The 23,026-nt window shown below is 33.7% G+C and overlaps 1 protein-coding gene across 4 annotated transcripts in view; it reads right to left on the minus strand.

Annotated features, from left to right (window-relative positions):
- Positions 1-2,092: 2,092 nt before the first annotated feature.
- LOC123710295 (LIM/homeobox protein Lhx1) overlaps positions 2,093-23,026 on the minus strand; it is a 51,268-nt gene continuing 30,334 nt past the window's right edge. For 3 of the 4 annotated variants that reach the window (XM_045662103.1, XM_045662101.1, XM_045662100.1), the window contains exons 5-7: positions 22,296-22,514; positions 3,708-3,966; positions 2,093-3,483 (exon numbers count right to left, since the gene is read on the minus strand). In XM_045662103.1, the coding sequence (XP_045518059.1) occupies positions 3,329-3,483; positions 3,708-3,966; positions 22,296-22,514 (633 nt within the window). In that variant the 3' untranslated portion in view covers positions 2,093-3,328. The remainder of the gene's footprint in view (positions 3,484-3,707; positions 3,967-22,295; positions 22,515-23,026) is intronic. The other variant, XM_045662102.1, reaches the window with a different exon arrangement.

A 23,026-nucleotide genomic window follows, 5' to 3' on the forward strand; every position in this document is an offset into this window, starting at 1 on the left:
TACTCATATTAGAAAAAAATCACTTTGACCTATAATTGTATTCCCTTACTAAACTCATGTTCCTTGCAGTTTCATATTTTATATCTTCCCGACTATTACCAGAAAGGGTAGTAAGAGACCACGGACTTCCTACGGTCCTGACATACATCTCTCGCTTCATCCACATTCATGTCAATCACCACGCATGCTCATCCCTTCTCTAGTTTACCTGGATTTGGTCCAGCTATACGATTAGGCCCGTCCTGACTTCATGATGGGATGATATTAATATGTTGAAATATATCTTTGCCGGTATATAAATAATATATGGATATATTTTAAAATAATATTTATTGTGCTGTCAATCAAAAAGCTCTATTATGATTTACATGCGCGTTCATATATCTTGCCTTTTGGTTCTTAGTTTATGGCTCACCTCCAATATTACAATCTTCAATTTATATAACATGCTGTGGACCCACGGCTTTAATAGCGGGAAGGATTGCCCTTACCATGGACTGCTATGTGTACATCGTAAAAGTGTGTGAGGTTTTGTTACGTTGTGTGTAATTTTATAATTAATTTACAATTTTATATTTGAATATATTAAAGCTATAATATTATATTATATTTAACACATTATTATAACTAATAATAACCCTATAAACTTATTAATATCTGCCTTAATAATGACATCATTATTATTGAATTTAAAAAATGAGCGCTTCTGATTACTGATACCTAAATTTTAATTAATTACAACACATTACCAACACTGATGCCGTGGTTGTATCTTGTACAGGATACAGGACCATATGTAAAAGAATGCTTGGAGTGTATGTATATATTACCTGGATATATATACCCTATTTTTTATCATTATATGTTTAAGAATCTTTCCCCCTTATGCGACAATATATTCGTAATTGGTCAATTATGACACGAATTATCTGCGAAATTTGCCAATATATCGGGTTTTAGCTAACTACAATACAATTTATGAAGATGTTGACACCTTACAAAAGAGAGTGTGAGGATTTTTTTAAGGAAGCGGGAAGATTTTGACTGTATTTATCAGTAGGGGCATTTCACGTGAAGCGGACTGCGAAAAAAAGTGTGGTCGTAGAAATTGTTTATGTTCGGGTTTATACCCGTAGTGGATGTGAACGCAAATACGTAACATTTTTTTTATGATGTTTATTTTTCAAGTTATGGGGCAGGAAAAAAGCAAGCTAATTGAAATTCTGTTTTTTTGGAGTAGACTTTTTGTAGGAATTTTTTTTTTATATCACGGTTTACAATTCGTCGGTCGTAGGTTCGATCCCCGGCTGTGCACCAATGGATTTTCTTTATATGTGCGCATTTAACATTAGCTCGAACGGTGAAGGAAAACATCGTGAGGAAACCGGCTTGCCTTAGACCCAAAAAGTCGACAGCGTGCAACAGGCACAAAAGGCTGATCACCTACTTGCCTATTCAATTCACGAACGATCATGAAACAGATACAGAAATCTGAGGCCCAGAGCTAAAAAAGGTTGTAGCGCCATTATTTTTTTTTTACTAATTCGTACAGATCTTTCTTTTTATTTAAAAATTTTAGAGTTTGATTAGAATTGTTATTTTTTCTTTAAAATATTAAATTGTAGTTTGCTTAATTTCAGTTTTCTTTTTTATCTGTTAATATGGTGATTCATGTATACTTTTTATGTATCATTTATCCTTTTTTAGTTTAGTTCGTTTTTTTTGTTCCTGTTTAGCTTTGTCTTAATATATATATGTAATGTGTATTTTTGCACTTCTTGCCTGCCTTATCTAATTTAATACATTTTTTTTCTCTCGAAGACAAAGCTCGAAAGAGATAAAGCCGCCAGTTGCTCTCCATTCTTTTAATTATGTAAATTTTTATATTTTGATGCAACGAACTGGTAATAAATAAATATACTTAATTGACTTATGTTTTCTGATTCGAATATTTATTTCTTACAATATACGTCTTTGTATATTGTCTAAGTGTTTACTTAGGCTTAAATTAACATTTAAGCTTTCATGTTCATAAAAATATATTATTAATTGGATATAGTCAAATGAAAGAATATCAAAAATTAATCGAATAGATTTTATTCTTACAGACAATTCCATTATATTTATTAATTTACTAAATACAGACAGTAAGTACTTGTATTAACACTTACCTATATTAAAGTACAAACATACATACATCTATATCGTCCTGTTTTAAACGCGACCTTTTTATGTAGTAAAATTCCACTTATATGGCATTAAGCCCTGTTGCTATAAGCATTGGCGTGTCTAGGGTTCTTAGGGGGTTCTAGGGGTCCAGCCTAGAATCAGTAAAGCGACATCCTAGGGTGAACCGTAATGGGGCACAGCCCAACATTCTGCCCACACACGCCTATGCTTATAAGACTGGTATATATCTACGTTTAAATATTTTTATTCTTTTAATATATTATACGATAATAAAACCGCAATATCTTGTTTATTTACAGTAACACGATTACACGTTCTTTGGACACGGACAGTTTAGTTGTAGTAACAATCACAATTTTATATTTTTAATTAAAAACTCGTAATGCAACAATCATGTTTACTTAACAGCAAAATTTTCAATTGAAAATACATAATTTTGAGATTTAAATGCGTTATCCGTTGTGTTGTTAAAGTTGTTCAAACAATTAGGCAGATGTTAAAGAATTATGATAATTTAATACATAAAAATGTCGCTAACTATATTTAATGTTCCCTATGGAATTGCAAAGAAAAGCTACTACTACAATGTACATAATAAATATCTTACATTTTTACAATTAAATTTGAAATAAATCTTGAATGAATGTACATTACAACTAATCTTACTACAAGTTCCTAATAATAAAAAATAAATACACGAAATCTTAAAATAGGAACCAAAATTGTAGATCTATTCAATAAATTATGTTTATTTTTATATAAAATTTCTGTACAATATTCACAATTTAATCACATTAATTGTAACAGACAATCGTTATTTACATGTGGAATTCGTAAGCAAAAATATCGTATAGGCGCTAATCAAATTAATATGATTGAACTCTATTTAACCTTTAAAAAATACCAAAATAATAACTTACAAAATCCTCTTAAAAACACAAATATGTCAATATGTTATATGCTACTATTGCATCCATTAAACTAAAGAGGTTATGCCTCAAAGTGTCACTTAGCCAAACGTCACTTAGCCGAATGTCACTTGTCAAATGTCACTGAGCCGAATATTTAGCGTCACTTAGTCCACGGTAAAGCCAATCGAGCCGCATCAATCGTGGTAGTCACGCGGCTCCGGCTTCAGCTACCAGACGAGACCCTCAGGGTGGAGAGGTGGTGGGGCGTCCCCAAAAGTGAACTCGGGAGATGACGGCCGCGGCAGCACTAGGTGATCCGGAGGGGGAAACTGCTCGGGAAACTCGCCCCCCTGGAGTGATTCCATTCCACCTGCAAAACGACCTACTCTTGTTAGACTCCTTGAATAACATGGAAAAACATATATATCTGTGTGAACGTTACGTGACATCTTATTTCTTTACTGTATTAGAGAAGTTTGTATGTCTTTAGATCTATATATTATATAAATTACGTATAAAAACTAAATAGTAAGGGAAATCTCTTGAATTTTGACTCAGATTTTATATAAATCAACTTAAGACTAATCTATGCAGAAGTCTACATACCTGGCTGGTTAAATGGCATAGACGGCGGTGGGTGGAAGAACGGCGCATCATGGTGGAACGGCGGGCCATAGCCAAACTCGAACTTGCCATCTGCTGTCGCGAAATATGGGAACCCCGGAGGCCCCTCCTCCAGCCCTCCCGGTGAGAGGTTCATGGGGAAACCGCGCATCTTGCGAGACGACCCGAAAAATGGGCCCCGACCCATTGAAGTCAACTGCTTTAGGCGTCGTTCTTTTGAACGCTTATTTTGAAACCACACCTATAACAAAGAAATATCGTAAGTTCAAGTTTCAAGTGTTAAAGTTATTAAAAGAATTTTAATAAATAATGTATATCAATATGCAATCTGTAATTTTATAGTATGGAATGAAATTGGCTTAATTTTTATTATTATTTTTGGCAGAAATATAATATAATTGACATAATTCAATGTCATGGAACTAATGGACTTATCACTTTCGAGCGATCTCTTCTACTGTAAAAAAAATTAGATAAGGTAAGCAAGAAGTGCAAAAATACATAAGACATATAGTTATACAAAACTAGGACAAAACAAAGGAATTAAAACTAATGTAAATGTGGTTGCCTGGAAGAGATCGCTCGAAAGCGTAAGGCTAAGGCCGCCAGTTACCCTCCTTTTGATTTAATTATGTTTGTGTTTTTATATTGTAATGTAACGAAGTGTTAATAAATTCATAAATTAACAGTGATCAGGACAATATTAAAAAGGACACATGAAAAAGAAAAATGTGGGTATGAATTACGATAATTTTAGATTAGTTTCACACCTACGTACGGAAGAAATGACTAAGTGACGCTAAATATTCGGCTCAGTGACATATATATATATTTAGAGATATTATATAAATATAGTATATATGTACTTAAATTTTCTGGGCCTAAGCCAAGTGAACACAGTTTTTTATGGGTAACTTATAGAAACTTACTGGTAATTCTTTGCGTATAACTACTTTTTTCTTATTATTATTACCATGTCAAACGGCAAACCTTTTAGTAAATTGGACTATACATATAATACAAAGTTCGCAACAATTGTGGTTTACACAAATCAGATACTAGATGTCGACACTACGTTACACGTTTCTACCGCGTACCTAATCACGCAAGTTTTACACATTATGTATTTAAAGTAAATTTGAAAATAAGCTCACATTTTACATTGTTAACTATATAATACCTATTACGTTGCAAAAAGACTTTTAAAATGAAACCGCTTAGTTAACTTAGTTATAAAGGTTGTGCAAAAACTCTTTAAAGAAATTTTTCCAAGCTTTTATAATTCAATAACACCAAGAGGGAAAGAGACCAAGCTGACGCAGATAAACTTAGACCGAGCCGGTATCACAACAGGGCACTATGGTCCCTGACTCCAATCACCTAGCCGGAGATCGTCAGAGATGCAAGCAGCAGTAATCTGGCACAAGATGTCAGGATACGACGCTCAGCAGTAAGCAAGATCGCAGGAGGTATATGACATTTTTAATGACGGAAAAAGCTAGGTCTAGGTCTGAAATATCTGAAATATCTCTTGTGCCTGACACACGCCTCGATCACGACTCACGGTGTTTTCCTTCACGGTTCGAGACAACGTTAAATGTACACATTGAAATAAGTTCATTGGTGGAAAGCCTGGGATCGAACCTACGACGTCAAGTATCTTCCGTACTGAAGACTTTTGCAAAAAATATATGTTGCCAACCCTAAAAATGTGAAAACATATCACTTTGTCGGTATTGCAAAACATTTTTTTTAATTTACGAGTCTGCGTGAGACTGTGGTTAGTAAATGTTTGCTCGTAATATGTAATATAGAAACCGCAGGTTTATGAAACCATGTTTTTCTGTAATAACATTATGTTCGTACTTTGTATTACAAGGGCGGGACGTTTTTTATGTGGGTGTTTTGTCTATGACAAGATGTCTGCTTTCAAACCGCATTTTTCTTTACTTAAGAAATATTTTTAAATACGTCGACGAAATGTCTGGCAACCATTATAAATTGGTCTTACTACTTTTTTGTTGTAAATAAAAATTTATGTACATAGTACAAGAAGACTGCGAGTTTTTTTTTAAATGTCATATTGATTTCAAAATACAGTCAAAACAGTTTACGACGACATCGTTTGGAACAACATTTATATTGACCAAAATCAAGGTCCCGGCTGAATTCTTTGTATTAGATACTTAATAACAACGTCATCGGCTGTTACGATTATCAGTTTTTACGACTTAATGTGAGTAGTCCTTTCGATGACGGTATAATTTTAACTGGATCTTCAATCAACATTACGACATTAAAGTGAAACTCTACCTATATTTCCTTTGCTACGAAAAAATGTATAGGTATTTTTACAGACGTAAATGTAATGTTGGACTAGTAGCGATGACCTCAAGAGCCGGGGACATTCTGTCTATGTGTGCATCTAACACATGATCGTGATAAAACCTTCATGTCTTAAATCTAAGTCGACGACAAATATCAGACAAAAGGCACATCTACTAGTCTGTGAAATAAAATCAAAGAAACGGATCCAATATGAGAGTTGTAGCGCCACTGGATTATTTATTATACAATATTAACGCACATATAAGAAAACGTTAATAATCTTTCACTACCCACAGATCCTTGCCAATTCAAAAAGCTATAAAACGAATTCCTAAATTACAGAATCACGCGCAGAACGTTGTACGTTCACGGCGTGTTATGCGCGTGGCGTGCGCGCACCTAATCTCTAACGAGTGTCTCGTGTGTTAGGACCATTACGTTAGTTTCGCCTCTTATGCTTTTGAAGCTTGACAGTGACATTTTTGCATACTTTGTAGGTCACGGTAAATACAGTTTACATAAAAACAAGGTCTTTCACATGCATAGAAATTGCTTATTGGCACGGCTCTTAATGCTGCGTGTACGCAAGTATAATCTTAATAAACACGATGGAACAAGACAAATATGCTTAATGGCAATATGCCTTTTTTGGAAAGAAACACCAACATCACATACGAAAACCTACAAAACTCATTTTCTTCACCCAACGCTTTTCCTCTTTCAAAAGCTCTTTCATCTTTAACCTCTTTCTAAATAACAAAATTTTCACTCTCGATTCAAAACTTAACATTCACTAACGATCTTAAGTAATATCTCAACCTGCCCTATGCTAAAACCGAAACTATACTTCTTGTACTGTTTAATTATGTTAAACCTACCTAAAATCATAAGTATGTTAAATGGAGGAGCCCACGACACAGGGAATACTAGTAGTTTCTAATTTACTGTAATCCGCCTTATAGACATAATTTTCATTCTAACGAAACACACAATAATAATAATAATCAAAAAACAAAACGTTAAAAAATAAGGTACATTTTAAGTGTGTAATGTGTGTGCGTTGTGGTTGTAACTGGCCCTGCTGTGTGTGCCGTGTTCAGCGCTGGTCATTATGCCAGAGGCCACAAAAGTTAGTTTGCTGTTCAGACGCAACAAAAATAAAACAAAATTAATAAAAATTACAAAATAATAATAATAGTACAAATTAACCAGGCTTAAGGAGGATTAACTTTATCATTAAAAACAGAACAGGTACATAACAAATAAAAGTAAACTCCTGTTAACATGGCAGGAATTAATATTTAAATTAAATAAAACCTATATGTTCTAGTGTACCTAACACTAGAACGGATCATTTGAAGAAAATTTTCACACATAAAAATTGAAGGTAGATCTGGTTAATACGGTATTAAACATATGTACTTAATTTATTTGTTAATCTTGATTTATCTTTCAAAATAATGCAGTTTTAACGAACATTTAACCAAACTATTTGCAATCAATACGACTTTAATAGCAGTTAACGACTAATAAGACAACGATACACATCAGTATTTTTTATCGAGGCTTCAAGTGACCTGCTACGCTTTAAACAATCAAACGGACTCATAACACTGTTGATTTTTTGTGAAGTTATGACGCTTTAGTGTTAAAAGTGACTAAAGTACTTCTTGAAAAATCTTAAACGAAATTTAAATAATAAACACATATAAGCTACTGATACGAACTGGTCACAAAATTATCTATTATACTAAACATTTGTTCAATACGTCATAATCTCAGAGCCAACAACTATTATTCCATATAAAGGAATCTTTAACGTTTTGTTTTTTTTACTAATCAGTCAAGGTTTACATAACATCCTCCTTTCAAATCGATTCGAATCAAATATAATCTATATCATTATCTATGCCTAAAGGATTGTAAACAAGATGGCGTATTTCACACGCGATTAAAACACAATTTAACTATTTAATGAAAGGTTTTTTTTCGTTTAGGAGTTAGCTTACGATTTGATTTATCTTTTTATTTATATAGAACAGGGGGCAAACGGGCAGGAGCCTCATCTGATGTTAAGTGACACCGCCGCCCTTGAACGCTTTTAATGTCTGGGGCTCTGGATTGCTTTGCCGGCTTTTTAAGCATTGGTACGTTTTTTTTGAAGGGCCCTAAGTTGAATTGGTTCAGAAATACTTCAGTGGCAGCTAGTTCCAGATAGTGGTGGAGCGTGGCAAAAACTGCCTTCAACAAGGCTTAGTTGGAATTTTGTGTTCTGCTTCGACGTCTGATGATGAAACTTAGCTGCAGGTATCCGAACAACTCCACCAGTGTTTACCATCAATTTTAGCTGGGCTTGTCATTAAAAGAACGAAACTAATATAGTATATAGGTATATCTTCAATTATAAACAAAATAATATATTTTCGGATAAACTTATACTCGATACCTACTATATATATAAAAGTAATACAAACACAATCACTTTAATAAAAAAAATATATCTTTTTATACATGTAAATTAAATATTAATTATATTTTTACTTTTTAATACAATATTTAAAAAAAACTTCTACCTACGATTACCTAGCATTTAAACTGTATGTTAATTAAGGTTTTTAGTACATGACCTAATTTGTCATATCGTACGTAAAAATTGTTATATATTTTCGTTGCTATGACACGTGAATAATATAAGAAGTGTCAGTGATACTATGTAAAGTCTAACCTTGACTTTAAATATTAATTTTGAGTCCAAGTGAACTTGACTTAAGGGTAAGATTATAGGCGATATCCAACCTGTATGTTAAAAGTCATACTTAGAGTTAAGACTCTACTATAATATGGGACTTGAAGAAGTCCGCTTCGCGTAAGGAATTTACGCATCCTGGAACAATTATTTTCTAAACATCTTTTAAGCAATCATAACTATTTGTTAAGAATATCGTGAAATTTAAAAATTAAAAGTAGTTTAAACGATAACTGAATTATGAGTAAGCGAGTCTTAAGTGGGAAGCCCGTAGGAAGGACCGTGTAACATTAATCAAACTTAAATCTAGTTAACTAAATAGATAGCAATTGTATCAAAGATTTTTGTGTCTAACAACTGCTGCTAAATTGTTTACCTATACTAATATTATGAAGGGAAATGTGTATTTTTCTTATTTAAAAATAAATACTACTAGAGTTTAAAAATAATCAAAAATGTAATTATTCATTATGTGAATATGTGTATGTGTCACATTTTGGAACCTTTTTCAGTAATTCGTACTTTTGTGGATTCCTAATTTTCCTCCTGGTGGTGGGAACACCACTTGTATTCTAAGCCCAACTGGTTCTCAGCCCAAACCATGCTCGTTGCACAGAATAAGTAATTTTACTTCTTGTATAACAACAGTACATACTTAAGGCAAGTCTCTCTGGTCAACTGTCTCACCCCTCACAGCCCAAGTAACAAATCTTATAAAACCCCGGCATCCAAACACGAGGCTTTTTTTGAAGGACCTTAAGTTGAATTGGTTCAGAAATATTTCAGTGGGCAGCTGGTTCCACATAGTGGTTGTGCGCGGCAAAGACTGCCTTAAACAACGCTCAGTTGGAATTTGGACGTCCAATTTACCTGGGCTGGTCATTAAAATAACGAAACTAGATTATACATAACAACAGTATATTTTTGCCTTCTCTGGTCAACTGTCTCACCCCTGACAGTCAAAGTGACAAACCTTATAAAACCCCGGCATCCAAACACGAGTCTTGGTGCGGGTTTCTAGAAAGAAAGTCTTTTGAGATCTTCAGCCAGCAAATGGCGACTATAATAAATAATAAATGTCCAACCGTGCGAAGATGAACAGGAAAAAGACTTAAAAATTTCTCTCGTTTCGTATTACCTTAGTAAAGTGAAGATTTTACGATTTTTATAAAACCCGAGGTGCAACGAATGTTCGCAGTTATGAAATATAGCATTTAACACCAGTTTACGTGTAAAGACGTCCCGGGGAGACGCCGCACGTTTTTACCGGATTGTATAAGGGCATTGACCTGTTTTTTTTCGGTGATCACTACTGCATTTTGATAAATATAGAACTTTTCGGAAAGGCACTGATCCCCCGACTCTTAGAATAAGCTTCAGAGTTAGCTCTAGCTGCCAAATTAAATTCGGCTTCGACAGGGGCGGATCAAGGGCTTTTTGGGCTGCAGCCCAGTACCCAGTGGATACAAAGAGCCCCTAGTCCCCACTAAACCAGATAGGCGATATTTTAATAAAATATAGAACAATCAACCCATATGCGATGCGCGTCTATCGAACGGAACGGGGAATTCCCCATCGCTTGTTTATGGTCGGTGTTTTTTTCGCGTGTGCCTCTATGACGGGGAAATTCTTCGTAATAGCCCAGAGCCGCACAAATATCCACCCATGGGCTTTGAAAGAAATCTAGCTAAGCCTCGACTCTGCTGAAGGTTGTTCAGGAATAATCAAGCTCTAATGTTTAACTAAAATATCCCCAGCTCTGCTCTGCGGTTCCACCAGTATTGATTCGGTAATGCTACCGAGGCTGTAAACGGGCTGTAAAGGCTGTAAACCATCATGCGATGGTTTACAGCCTTTATTCCTGGGTAAATGGCCTTCACCTTTTTTTGATAAACACATAGACTTGTAGATTATAATGTCTTCTATTGACTGTGGTACATCATTTTGTTCTATTGTAAACAGTTGCCGCATAAAAGGATTTTTATTGGGTTACATTACTTTCATATGGACCCCGAACATTTTTGAAACTATTATATAGACTATGTACATACATCAGGGATAATGTGGGCTTCTAATGGTGATATATTATTTTTAAATAAGGCCTAGGTTTGGAGGCTTTTCAATACAAAAATCGTTTCTCTTTAAAATATTAGTATAGAATTCGTGACTAATTAATACCTCGTTTCATTTTACTATGTTCATTTTATCATACTATGTTGCTAAGATAAAGTTTTATTATATTGTTAGAATGTAGATTTAGTTAAACATTTTACGAGTTTATTACAATGTAAAAGTGGGTTAAATTTAACAAGTATCTTAAGGTGTGTTATGATTAGGAAATAAATTAACAAATTAATGCGACATGATTTGTCATTTTAACATTACCTTACAACGACATAGTTGTCCTTTTCTATCATTCACAAGCGAGAGAGAGGTCTCAATGTTATAATTACGCAGTTATAGATAATACATATAAAAGATGTGCATTTGATACGCGTTTATACGTTTTAAGTTAAATATTACTGGACCGATTTCAAAAAGTCTTAGAAAGCTTTATTATAACTGTAACATATACTTGACTATAACATAAGTAAGTAAATAATATCTATCTGTGCTTAGACAATATATTTCACCACCTATCTTACAAGAGTCGGCAAAATTTCAAAAGCTCTCATAAAAAACCAACGATTATCGTAGAATCATCAGACCATAGACATTAAACACCCACAGAGGTGATTAATAAGGACATTGTTCTCTATGGCGTTTACCTGCGCCTCTGTAATTAGCTGATTTGTTCAAGCCGTCCGTAGATTTTCATTTCTAAAATTTGAATTTGGAACTCCATCTTTAGGGATTGTGGCGCGTTTTGCTAATATTATTTTTATCTATAATCTATCAAAATTTCCATAAGTCAACAAAGATAAACTCATAATAAATTTATTACATTAAACATTAATATTATTGATGATTAATAGTATGTTTTAGTTACAACAGCCAAAATGATTAAATTTTTCATCTAATATATATTGACAAAAAATAGTACATTTTTGGATATTAAGCATATTACAATGCGATTTAGACGCTAGTTTTCGTTCGTGAAGGTGAGCGAGGTGAACTAGTAATTTGGGATCAGAGTGAAACAGCGGGGAATCGAACCCCCGCTGCGCGGAACACAATACCTAACTCTTAAACACTGTACAGTTGTTCGGAACTTTTTGTTTGAACCGTAAACTTATGTTATGCACCAGATGCGATTTTGTATCATTTAATATTTGTTAAAGATTGGAAGGATTCATACATCTTATACCGCTGTATGGATAATGATAAAATTTTATCCTAAATATTTTTATTTTAAAACGTTAAATAAAGGTATTATCTGAAAATAAATTGCATTAAAAGTATAATTCATATTGTAAATAATGTACGGTGAAACACTGAATTTAAATATAGGATCTAGTTTAAATAAATCTCGCGCAAATCAAAAACAAATGTTTGAAAATGGAATCATTAAATTAAAAAAGGAACAAGATGGCGCTGAAAGAGCGACCACACTGCGCGCTCCATGCGCCATATGCAATCAATTGGCGTAGCGAAAGGTAAAAAGTAAATTATTACTGGGTTTGCTTCAACTGTATAATGTTTATGTGAGTTCGATGTTCCTTGATAGCTCAATATAGGCTTCTCAAGTACCGGTCCACAGAGTACATATATGAGTGATAGAGATTATTTCCGTTTCAGTAAAGAATGACGGTTAAATAAAGAACATTTCTTTTTTTTGTCTATGGCCAACTTATTGTACATTATTTAGAGTATTTATGCTTTTATTTTTTATTTCGACGTTCTACAAAAAGGCATTTCGCTGCCATCTACAATAGTCCTAGTATTTAGTTACTGGGCCATTATATATATATATATATATATATATATATATATATATATATATACATATACACACACAGATGAATTCATAGAACAAGTTATTTAAAGTAAGCGATTTAAGACGCAAACGCACTCATAATATAAAATTAAATTTACAGTCACTGCTCATTTCATTTTCTCCGCAACGCTTCTCGTCATAATTATTAAAGAAAAAAAGCTTCTAAACGACAGAGATATAATTTATACATGAGATATACAGGGGGCAATGGGCGGCCAATCACTAACGATCTCTTCCAGGCAACCCTAGTAAGGATGACTAATTATACCTAAGTAGAACAGACAGAAATATAACACTGTAGTAATAACTGAAAATAGACCAACATAGAGCTACACGAAATTATTGTATAATAATATTTTCTAAAACTAACTAAGTGCGTTCTATTAAAAAAACTGGCAACACAAAAAAACAAAACTAAATTGACAGACAGGACAATTATAACTTAAATCTTATGTCATCAGAAATTATATGAGACGTCTCGAGTATATCCAAAGTTGTCCAGACCAATTTATCCACATATTACATAACTCATTAGACATGACATTCGCGATCTCCGGCTAGGACTTGAACTAGATACTTCGAGATCTATAATCTAAAGTTTTAGTCTCTATTCTTTATAAAACATAGTAATGGTAACGTTATCTCAGAGTCTTATCTCAGAACGAAGTTCATATACTTACAACAAACCATAATTCACGATCCATTTCAAACATTAACAAGGTTTTATTTTAAAGTCTGATAAGAACTCTCCGCCAATCAGGATACAGTATTCAAAAATCGAATTCTTATCACACACTGATAAAGTTCTACACAGCCATTGGTCACGCTTTTCAATATGGCTGACGTTTGTTTGAATTTAGAACTACTAGTTTTATTTACTTTTTATGGCTTAAGATAGTGTTATCATGGTATGGTTTCAATAAAACTGTTTATGCAAAATTCAATTGTTTTTACAACTAAAAAAAGAGCAATGGAACAAGTAGTAATTTCTCATCATCAGAAGCATTGTAGCAATCATTCGGTTAAAATTTACATTGGTTATGCATACATACATTATCAATGCATACATATTTTTTTATACAAAAGCCGAGGATATACATGTAATTTAATTAATTAAAAAATACATTTATCATAACGTCAAATAGGTCTGTTCTCTGTTAAGAGCTGGTATAATAATTAAACTGTTATTGTTATTTCTAACAAGTATTTTGCTAATAGCTGTTACAAATAACAGCTAATAGTGTACCTTACGCATGTCATATATATGTTTATTTTTGGTTTAAGAATAACTTTATGTCTCATAAGAATTGCACACACTTACTTTCTTAGTTATTAACTTACTTATAATATCAAAATGAAACAGTAACAAAATGTGGGTAAAAAGATAATAAACTCGATCAGTCAACCAAGCAAAACATTGATGTTCGAATCTGATTTTTTACTAGATGTCATTTATGACGTATGTAGCCAGTTATATAGCAGTTCGGTAAACTCTCAACGCAGTCCTACGATCAGACTGCTTTTTTTACTGTCCACAATTAACACATACTCCTACGGTTAAGGGGGAAGCATGAGCCATGTCTTCTGTACCTGTCTGTACCAAAAATTCAAGCTCAGACAAAAGACATATGAAGAAAAATCCGAGTCTTTGGTTAAATGACAGAATTTAACAATAAAACCTGTTCTATGCTAGACAAAAAATATTTTTATCGTGAAACATTAGTTTAATTAGGTATAAGTGCTATATAGAAGTTGCTGTCAAGTACTGTTATAATGTTAAAAGAAAGAGACTATCTGCTCACGACACAGAATATCCTAGTGCATTCATTTTAACCACACAATCCGTATATTATGTAAGTATTTAATTTTTCTTTACCAAATGTCAATACTAGTTATAGCAGCTATTTAGCAATATCATCTATTTATTAATAGCAGCTATTTAGCAGCCCTTACGGAAGGGACGAGTAGGAAGCGTTCAGCTTGAGTAGGTGTTGACACGACCGGTGGCCTCGCACGCCGACCGTGACAACTGACCATAGTGATGCGCATTTACTATAATTTACCTAATTATATAATGAATAATACATAACACTAACATTAGTTGACGAAAGTTCTACCTACATACCTAAATTCTTTTGGCGAGAGCAACAACTACAGTAAGGCGTTTAAACTAGAGTGGAATAAAAGGCCAGAAAGTCGCGAGCCTATGGTGGCGGTATCACTTAACATCAGGTGAGCCTCCTGCCCGTACGTTGTTCTATAAAATAGATGTATCAAATAACTAATTAGTGCTCTGCAGTAAAAATTAATTAAGGACATAAGTTGTGTAAAGAACTGAAATACATTCCCCGAGTTTCGAAGTCAGGACCTCTAGGTAACACGCCATGTTAATATCACAAATATTGAAAGATTCTGTTCGATATTGTTTACAACCGACTTCAAAACAAAGAGTTATCAAATATATTCGTATGTTTGTAGTATTATTATGTAGGTACATATTTAAATTGCAGATAAATATTTTATCTGTAGTAAGAAAACTAAACCGCTATACAATAATAATAACCGTGCAAAAACAATCACCCCAGAGCGACGTGACAGAAACAGGTCAAACCATAAACCAACACTTAAAAACCACAAAATTCAATAAAGCTCGATAAAACGGTCCATCGACATCGATAGTCACGTCACTAGCGGCGTGAAGCGTGAACGTGCCTACTGCGAAATAGAATCTTTAAAATTGGTCAACGAACTTTTTCTTAAAACAAATAATATCGATTATAACCAATACTGATATTACAAGAATCACAGTGTTGGCCTAGTGCCTTCAGCGTAGGTTCGATTCCCCACTGTGCACTAGGACTTTCTTTCTATGTGTGGATATAACTCGGTGAAGGAAACCTTGCCTTACACACACGCACACACGTTCACACGTGCCAACCAGAAGCATTCCGGTTCCACTATGTCAGCTCGTCCTCATAATTGCCGAGAGATCCACTGGAGGGTATACTTGTCAGGGCTATTCCCTCCAGTGGTGACAAGCCAGTAGTCCGCAAATGTATTTTACAGCAAAAAACAAGTTACATCTATTCCATAGACAATTAATCTCTATAGCGAGGCATAATAAATCATTGTAAATATGCGAGCATGATGGATGCACGCGTTTTCATACAGACTTATATTGCTACCGACATTTTACGTAATTATGTACATGTATAATTATGTTTTCTCATTGCAGATGTGTCATGTAATCGGTGTGTTTAACAGATTGATAAATACTTTATTGCTAAGAAATAAGGTCAAGCTAACAATAGACAATATAGTTTTCAAATGATATATAATAAATATGACATAATGTGTACATTAGTAGCGGTTTGCGAGGTTGCGTAGTTGACTGACAAAATAAATATCTATACGTTTGTTATATGGGCTACGATTTTTATATTTTACACTTTAAACTTCTTAAATATAATAAAAATAGACAAATACTATTTACAACATAATTTATATGTACCAGAACATTCAATATCGCTTTTGCTTTCGCTTAGAAAATATCGATTTTTCGGAGATAGTTAAGCACGCGTTATAGCCTGGTGCCATAAATCTGGGATCCCATTTCACGAAGATAAATATAGAATATTTTTGACAAATATTACAAAAAAGGTTTTATACTGTTTACAAATGAAAATAGAATTTATATCAATGCACACACAATATATATCTAAAGTGATAAGCATAGTGCAATGGACATTTAATAATAGAAAACGCAAATGTAAAAATACTAGTTAAAAAAATCAATCGCGCTACAACCTTTTTAGGTCTGGGCCTCAGATTTTTGTATCTGTTTCTGAGTTCAGCATTCTATGCCTGACACACGTCTACGACTTTTTTGGGTCTAAGGTAAGACGGTTTCCTCACGATGTTTTCCTTCACCTTTTGAGCCAATGTTAAATGCGCCCATAGAAAGAAAATCCACTGGTGTAAAGCCGGGGATCGAACCTACGACCTCAGGGATGAGAGTCGCACGCTGAAGTTACTAGGCCAACACTGCTCCGTAAAAATATTAGTAACGATTGGAATTTAAATAATAATAATAATTTATTTTCAAGAATATGGCACAAAAATATTATGATGGTACAATTTAAAATACGCATATTCTGCCACACAAAATGGCGTGCAAACTTGTCTCAAAAGGTTTAACCTTAATTTTATTTAATTATTTCTAGGCTATTTACACGTATGTCAATTGCTGAATATATGATCTTTTATCTCGTGGGGCTTGATCCCGGCACGGGTTGGCGTTGCTCTACAGATAATAGAAACCGTTGCCAATTTTCATATCGTATCGTATTTTTGTACTTTATCCTTTCGAGTACATAGGGTCTGAAGCCTTAGGGTTCATGAATAAAAGAGCCTACTAAATCTTAACGCCGGCACTTGCGAGCACTGTGAGTCCATGGACAGTATCACTTAACATCAGTTGAGCCTTGCTCCATGTCCCAGAAAAAAAAATTCTGGCCTATTCATTGTCATACAACTTTCAGTGTACAAACCAACTCAATAACTCGAACGACAGATGAAATTTACAAGGAACATCAACGCAGACGGATGGTGTGCCTAGGGCGTTCCAACATTAAGGCCTACGATATTAATGTAGCACATTCTCACCCACGGCAATAAAATAAATGATGTCATTTTTTTCTCTCGACGCGGGGAGCCTTTTGTCCCGTTCGCCGCTCGCTGTACCTTTGTCCGACGCTACACGGGACGTCGTAGACAAAAGCTAGGCGCCGCACTTTTTTGCAAACACGATTTTTGTATTTCACTTTTCATCATAATTAATAATTTATTACTTTCATGCCTTTGTGGCACCGCAATGCAAGGTGCTTCTGTCTTCGTATAAATCATAAATCAAGTTTTGATTATTATTTACGCAATTTTTTTTATATCAGATAGGTTTACTTACTATAAAAATTGTAGATGGAAGAAATAGCTTAAAATACAAAGCAAATGGAGAAAGAAAGCTATGGATAGAGAAAGAGACTTAAGAATTACATAGAAGTTAAATTCGACAGCGCTTTAATGTCATGAATTTAACATTTTAAGCGAATGAAGCCCAATTCGTGTCAAGCTTACAATTCGCGCGTAAACGTCACATTTTGATGCAAATCCGGCACTCACAATACATTGGACGATTTTACGAGAGCTGTCGATACGTAAAATGTCTATTTTACTGTTCATTCGACATCCCGTTGTTTTAATGACGATTAAAATTACAAATTTATTATCATAACACACACGCTTTTAGATAAAGTGTTTTGTCGATGACGGTTACCGCTAAAATGGCGATCAGAAACATTTCACGAGCGATGACATCGAAATAATCGTGTCCAAACGGTTTTTACAAGGTTTTTTGGGTAACATATTTCACGGTTTATGCGGTTTTATTGGACGTGTGTTGATGTAAATGTCATTCGCGTGTTGACCGCGATTTTACTATGATGTACCGATATTGCGCAAAACGTTGTTTTGGCACGTACATTTAAAACTGGAAATTCGAAATTAAAAAAAAAACTAGATAATGACAACGCTTTTCGAATGTTTTTAAAATTATAAGTGGCCAGTAACTATAACAATTGAGACGAAATAAAAAATATCAGAATAAAACCTTCATGGAATAAATATTCGAAAAATAAAACTTAAGAAGAATAATTCCCACATTTGTATATTACAAAGCGGTCCTTTAGTATTTTCTGTGGTCAAAGGCCGGTTTATCTCATAACTTGTGAAAGTTATAGTATTCGGGGCAAGTCAAAGCCGCCGACGGGCATTAAAAAAAGAGATATGGAGACCGACCAACTCATTCACCTATAGTTTCCTTAAATAAGACGCCTGATTGACTAAAAGCTGTGGTTTTTACCTTTATTGGGGTCTTATAGTAACACATTTGAACTTTTGGTAAGATACATGGTCTTTTTTTCAAATCGGTTTGAAAATCAACAAATTAACTTAAATTAAAATAAGTCTGAGTCAAACAAACATATGCTCATTACTTATACAACTTTAAATGTCTATTGTTATCTTAGTAAGATATTTATCAAATAAGTTTACCTTTCAAGGAACATTAAATTGTAAAAAACGTCTTATTCTCCTATTTCGTAATGTCCACTGACCACAGACAAGCTATAAACAAGAGAGCACATTAAGGCACACACGACATTAATCAGTCCGCGTCAGTGTTGCCAGTGACATAATAACATGTTTTTATAGCTATCAATCAAATGGCACTAGCTTCCGTGTGATTACATTTTACCGACTTCAAAAACGGTTGAATCTCTACGTAGATCTGCAAAACTCTTAAAGTGAAGTTTAACATTAACAGCGGTTTGTCTTTAGAAAGAATTAATTACCCAAAGTCAAATGACATTAACACATAACTATCATTAAGGTTAAATAAACGTGGTATGTTTAGTCGCTAATTAATAATGATTAACGATCATTTTGAATTGTTAATTTGCTTATTGTAACCAGTGTTGCTCTGTGTAATAAGGTAATTTGTTACTTGTAACACTGCGTTGACATTGTCCGAAGATGTAATAAATAGGTGTGAATTAATTAATTTTATAGAGTTTCTACTTGGAATTAACTAAATTTAAGATATTTAATAAGATTAATTAAGATTTAAATTTTAATATAAACAATTACAACAATTTAATTTAGCGGCAAAATGTTCGCTGGACATTTCCTTCTATTCAAATGTAGTCGCCATAGAGTCTATAGAACCACAGATAATGACAGATGTAAGTTAACTGTCATTACGCAAGCAAATTTATTGATTGCTGGTAGTCTAATGAAGTCTATTAGAAGAATATAGCCAATAGATAAACATTCTTGTGGTTTAATATTAAAATAAATAAATTATACAAAAAATGTATTTCTGGAAACATAGGCTTTTTCGAACGTTTCTCGAATAATGATTGTACTCAAATAGCGACGTAAGACAAATTTAGGTTAGAACACATGACATGATAAAATATGAGGCAATAAGGGCACGGTGACGCGACGACGGGGCTGTCACGCTTTGGAAATTATATATGAGCTTATTAAAATATCACAAACTTTTTGTGAAGCGAAATGACATCTCGTTACACGCTTAACTTTATTTTTACTTCCGAAATACAGTTATGTATTCTGATTTAAAATTATTTTTTATTGATCGTTCTATTTATGAATTTCCCTCTACGGCAAAAAAGTTTTCATATATTTAGTTTCAACTTGTAGGATGCCTATAACAATCTTTATATTTGTCAGAAATTTGAGAAAAAGTAAAAAAGATGCCGGTAACTATTTTTCTTTTCATATACAAACTTTAGTTTTTATACTAAAATCTAAGATAGTCAAATAACTAAAACTTTGAAGAGGAGGCATCAATAAAAGTTTACTAATTAAGACCTGCAATCGAGTTATCATCGAGAAGTCCCAATTATTATTAACATATAAATTACTACGGCTTATAGCGGTGACTTCAAAGCTTTATAGGTTCACACGAACCGGTGTTAACTAGTTAAATCCGGAATATTTGAAAAACTACAAATACAGTTACAAGACAACTTTATTTTGGCACGTGAAAGAAATCGGATCTGGCTACCACTCATTGAACGATAATGGAATTTTGGACTCTATTTCTAAGTAACAAAAGATCATTATAGTCTATGCAATTGCGGGTGTACCACATTACGCCCCCTCTTTCAACTGCAAAAAGATCCTTGTACAATTGTATGCACGCCACATGTGGTTTATTTGACACGCGCGGTCAACCTCTCGACGGATGGCGACAAAAAATCTTGTTTATGGATCCACTTAACATATTTGACGTTGTTAAACGAATATTACATAACACTTGAGTGTAAAAATATTTGTCTATGGTCCGCCTACTGTGATGGATGTCGGTTTTAATGTCAATACGTCGATGTCATAGTACCATATGAATAATTATTCATTTGTTTAATAAATTTACAAAGTATTTATTGGTATTAATATTGCTATGCTAGTACCTCCGTACTAATATAATTAAAATATGCGTTTTTGGGTAGAAATTTGATTCAACGGTACTCAACGCTTTCGCAACAGTAGGCAACTATGTAGTCAAATATGTCAGTCAGTCTACGAAAATAGACTTAATTATCAAAGTAAGAACGCGATAAATTATATAATCAAAAGTGGATTGATCCGACTTTTACACTATATCATGCAGTAAACAAACCACAGACAAATTTCTTACTATAATCTGTAACATTTTTTATTCGGGGAGTACCGTTCGGAAACACAAAAAGCGTGACTGACATCTGTCGATGGTGTGGAGGACCATGTGTTAAGTAAAATAAGAGCAAAATTTAAGATTACTAACACCGTGACAATTTTTACGCTCCATCTTACAGAAATGCCGATATTACATTTATAATCGCTAAAGTAGCCGTGGTGAATTTAAATAACGAGGCGTCATCCGTAAAATTAAACTAGACGAAAAAAGGAAGAATATTCTCTATGAAAACGTAATTAATTTTAGGTAAGGAAATTAAATATCATCTGTCGTATTAAAATGAAGTCAATAGTCGACAAGGAATTTTTGGTTTAGGCCATTAAAACGTTTTAAAATCTATACGCGCGTTAACTTAGAACTGTTTCATAATACTCTTATACTTACAATTATATGTATTTTTGTATATATATCAATATTTCATTAAACTAAAGAATTTATTCGAATGTTTTAATTCAAATAATAGCTGACATAAGCTGACAATTTATAATACTCAATGCTTTGAAAGGATATTTGTCTCGTCATAGCTGTTTCTGAACGGATGCACGCGAAATTCAATTTTCGAACATCGGCACGCAGCTCTCCGTCATGATTGAGGATCGGCCATTTGCTGGTAACCATGGTAACAGAATGAATAAAGAGAACTGGCAGGAAGTACTGTTTTAGAATTGTTTATTGAAAATTCAAGCCTCAGCGTTGAGAACGATAAAAGCCTATTTCAGTCCTAAAACTAATCCTACATAAGTATTTCTCAAGATAGGTGAAATAAGTTTTACCTTAGATTAGCCATTTTGTTATACAAAAAATTTAATTAACATAAAGATTTAGGACGCACAAAATCAACAGTAAACCTTTGAGATTTAATAAAATACTCCTATTATATTTAAAGGTTGCATTATAAGTGAATTGCTCACGTTACGATGTAATTCTGTCGTTATTGTGTCGTTAAAATAAAACTATAACGAAATTCGTAATTGCTTCTATTTATTCCAATAGTACGATATAGAAAGTGAAATTCGTTAGAATTGGCCAACGGCGTTATTCCGTTAAATTCGTTATTGTAAAATACAATTATAACGAATAATGGACATTGGGTGACTGAAGGTTTTTACGACAGTTTCGAATTTGTCACATAATGGAAGCGTTAGTCACGTAAAAAATACTTGAAAACTTAGGAAATATTAGAAACTTTTAAACATTCGTAGGTATATATATTTAAAAATGTAGATATATTATTGGACATACCTGTATCACTCTCATGGGTAGACCCGTCTCCTTCGCCAACTGTTCTCGTATGTGCCTGGTCGGCTTCGGCGTTTGCGAGAATGCTGACTTCAAAATCTCCAACTGCTTTGCTTTGATAGTGGTGCGAGGTCCCCGGCGTTTTGATCCCCCGTTCCCGTCATCTGGTGACTTGTTCTCGGCCTGCGAGTCCCGGGTCTCGGGGTCTCCGTCCAACGATCCCTGGAAGGGGAAGAGAAAGAACTGAATGCGACTATGTGGTCAGCTCGCACGCACGTTATATGGGCTTATGATTTGGAATTGCCTTCGTATAAAGAAAATATCGACAAGAGAAGAGATCCACATAATCCGCGTTCAAAGCGACTTTAATTATGTACGTGTGTGTTCTATGTAGCTGTGAAATTACCGTAAATATGTTTCGAGGTCTTTTTGCTATAAATATATATAATAATAGTGTTTTTATTAACCCGATATATTAAATATATGTTAATATAAGCATTTTATAGTGAGGAGATTGTTTATTACGTTGTCTTCATAGGTTTTATGGAATCGATTTAATCGCATGTTATTGCTAAGTATACGTTAACGCAAAGTTACTCTATGCTATCTTGTTCCCTTTTCTTTTTATAAATATACTGTTATGAATGTGTTACATGTCAAAAATTAAAACAAATTTACAAGCCAAGGCTTTCATAGTTTTAGAAGCGTTGTTACATCCGAGAGTATAGCTAGGA

Source organism: Pieris brassicae, chromosome 5 (genome assembly GCF_905147105.1).
Source record: "Pieris brassicae chromosome 5, ilPieBrab1.1, whole genome shotgun sequence".
NCBI classification, from domain to species: domain Eukaryota; kingdom Metazoa; phylum Arthropoda; class Insecta; order Lepidoptera; family Pieridae; genus Pieris; species Pieris brassicae.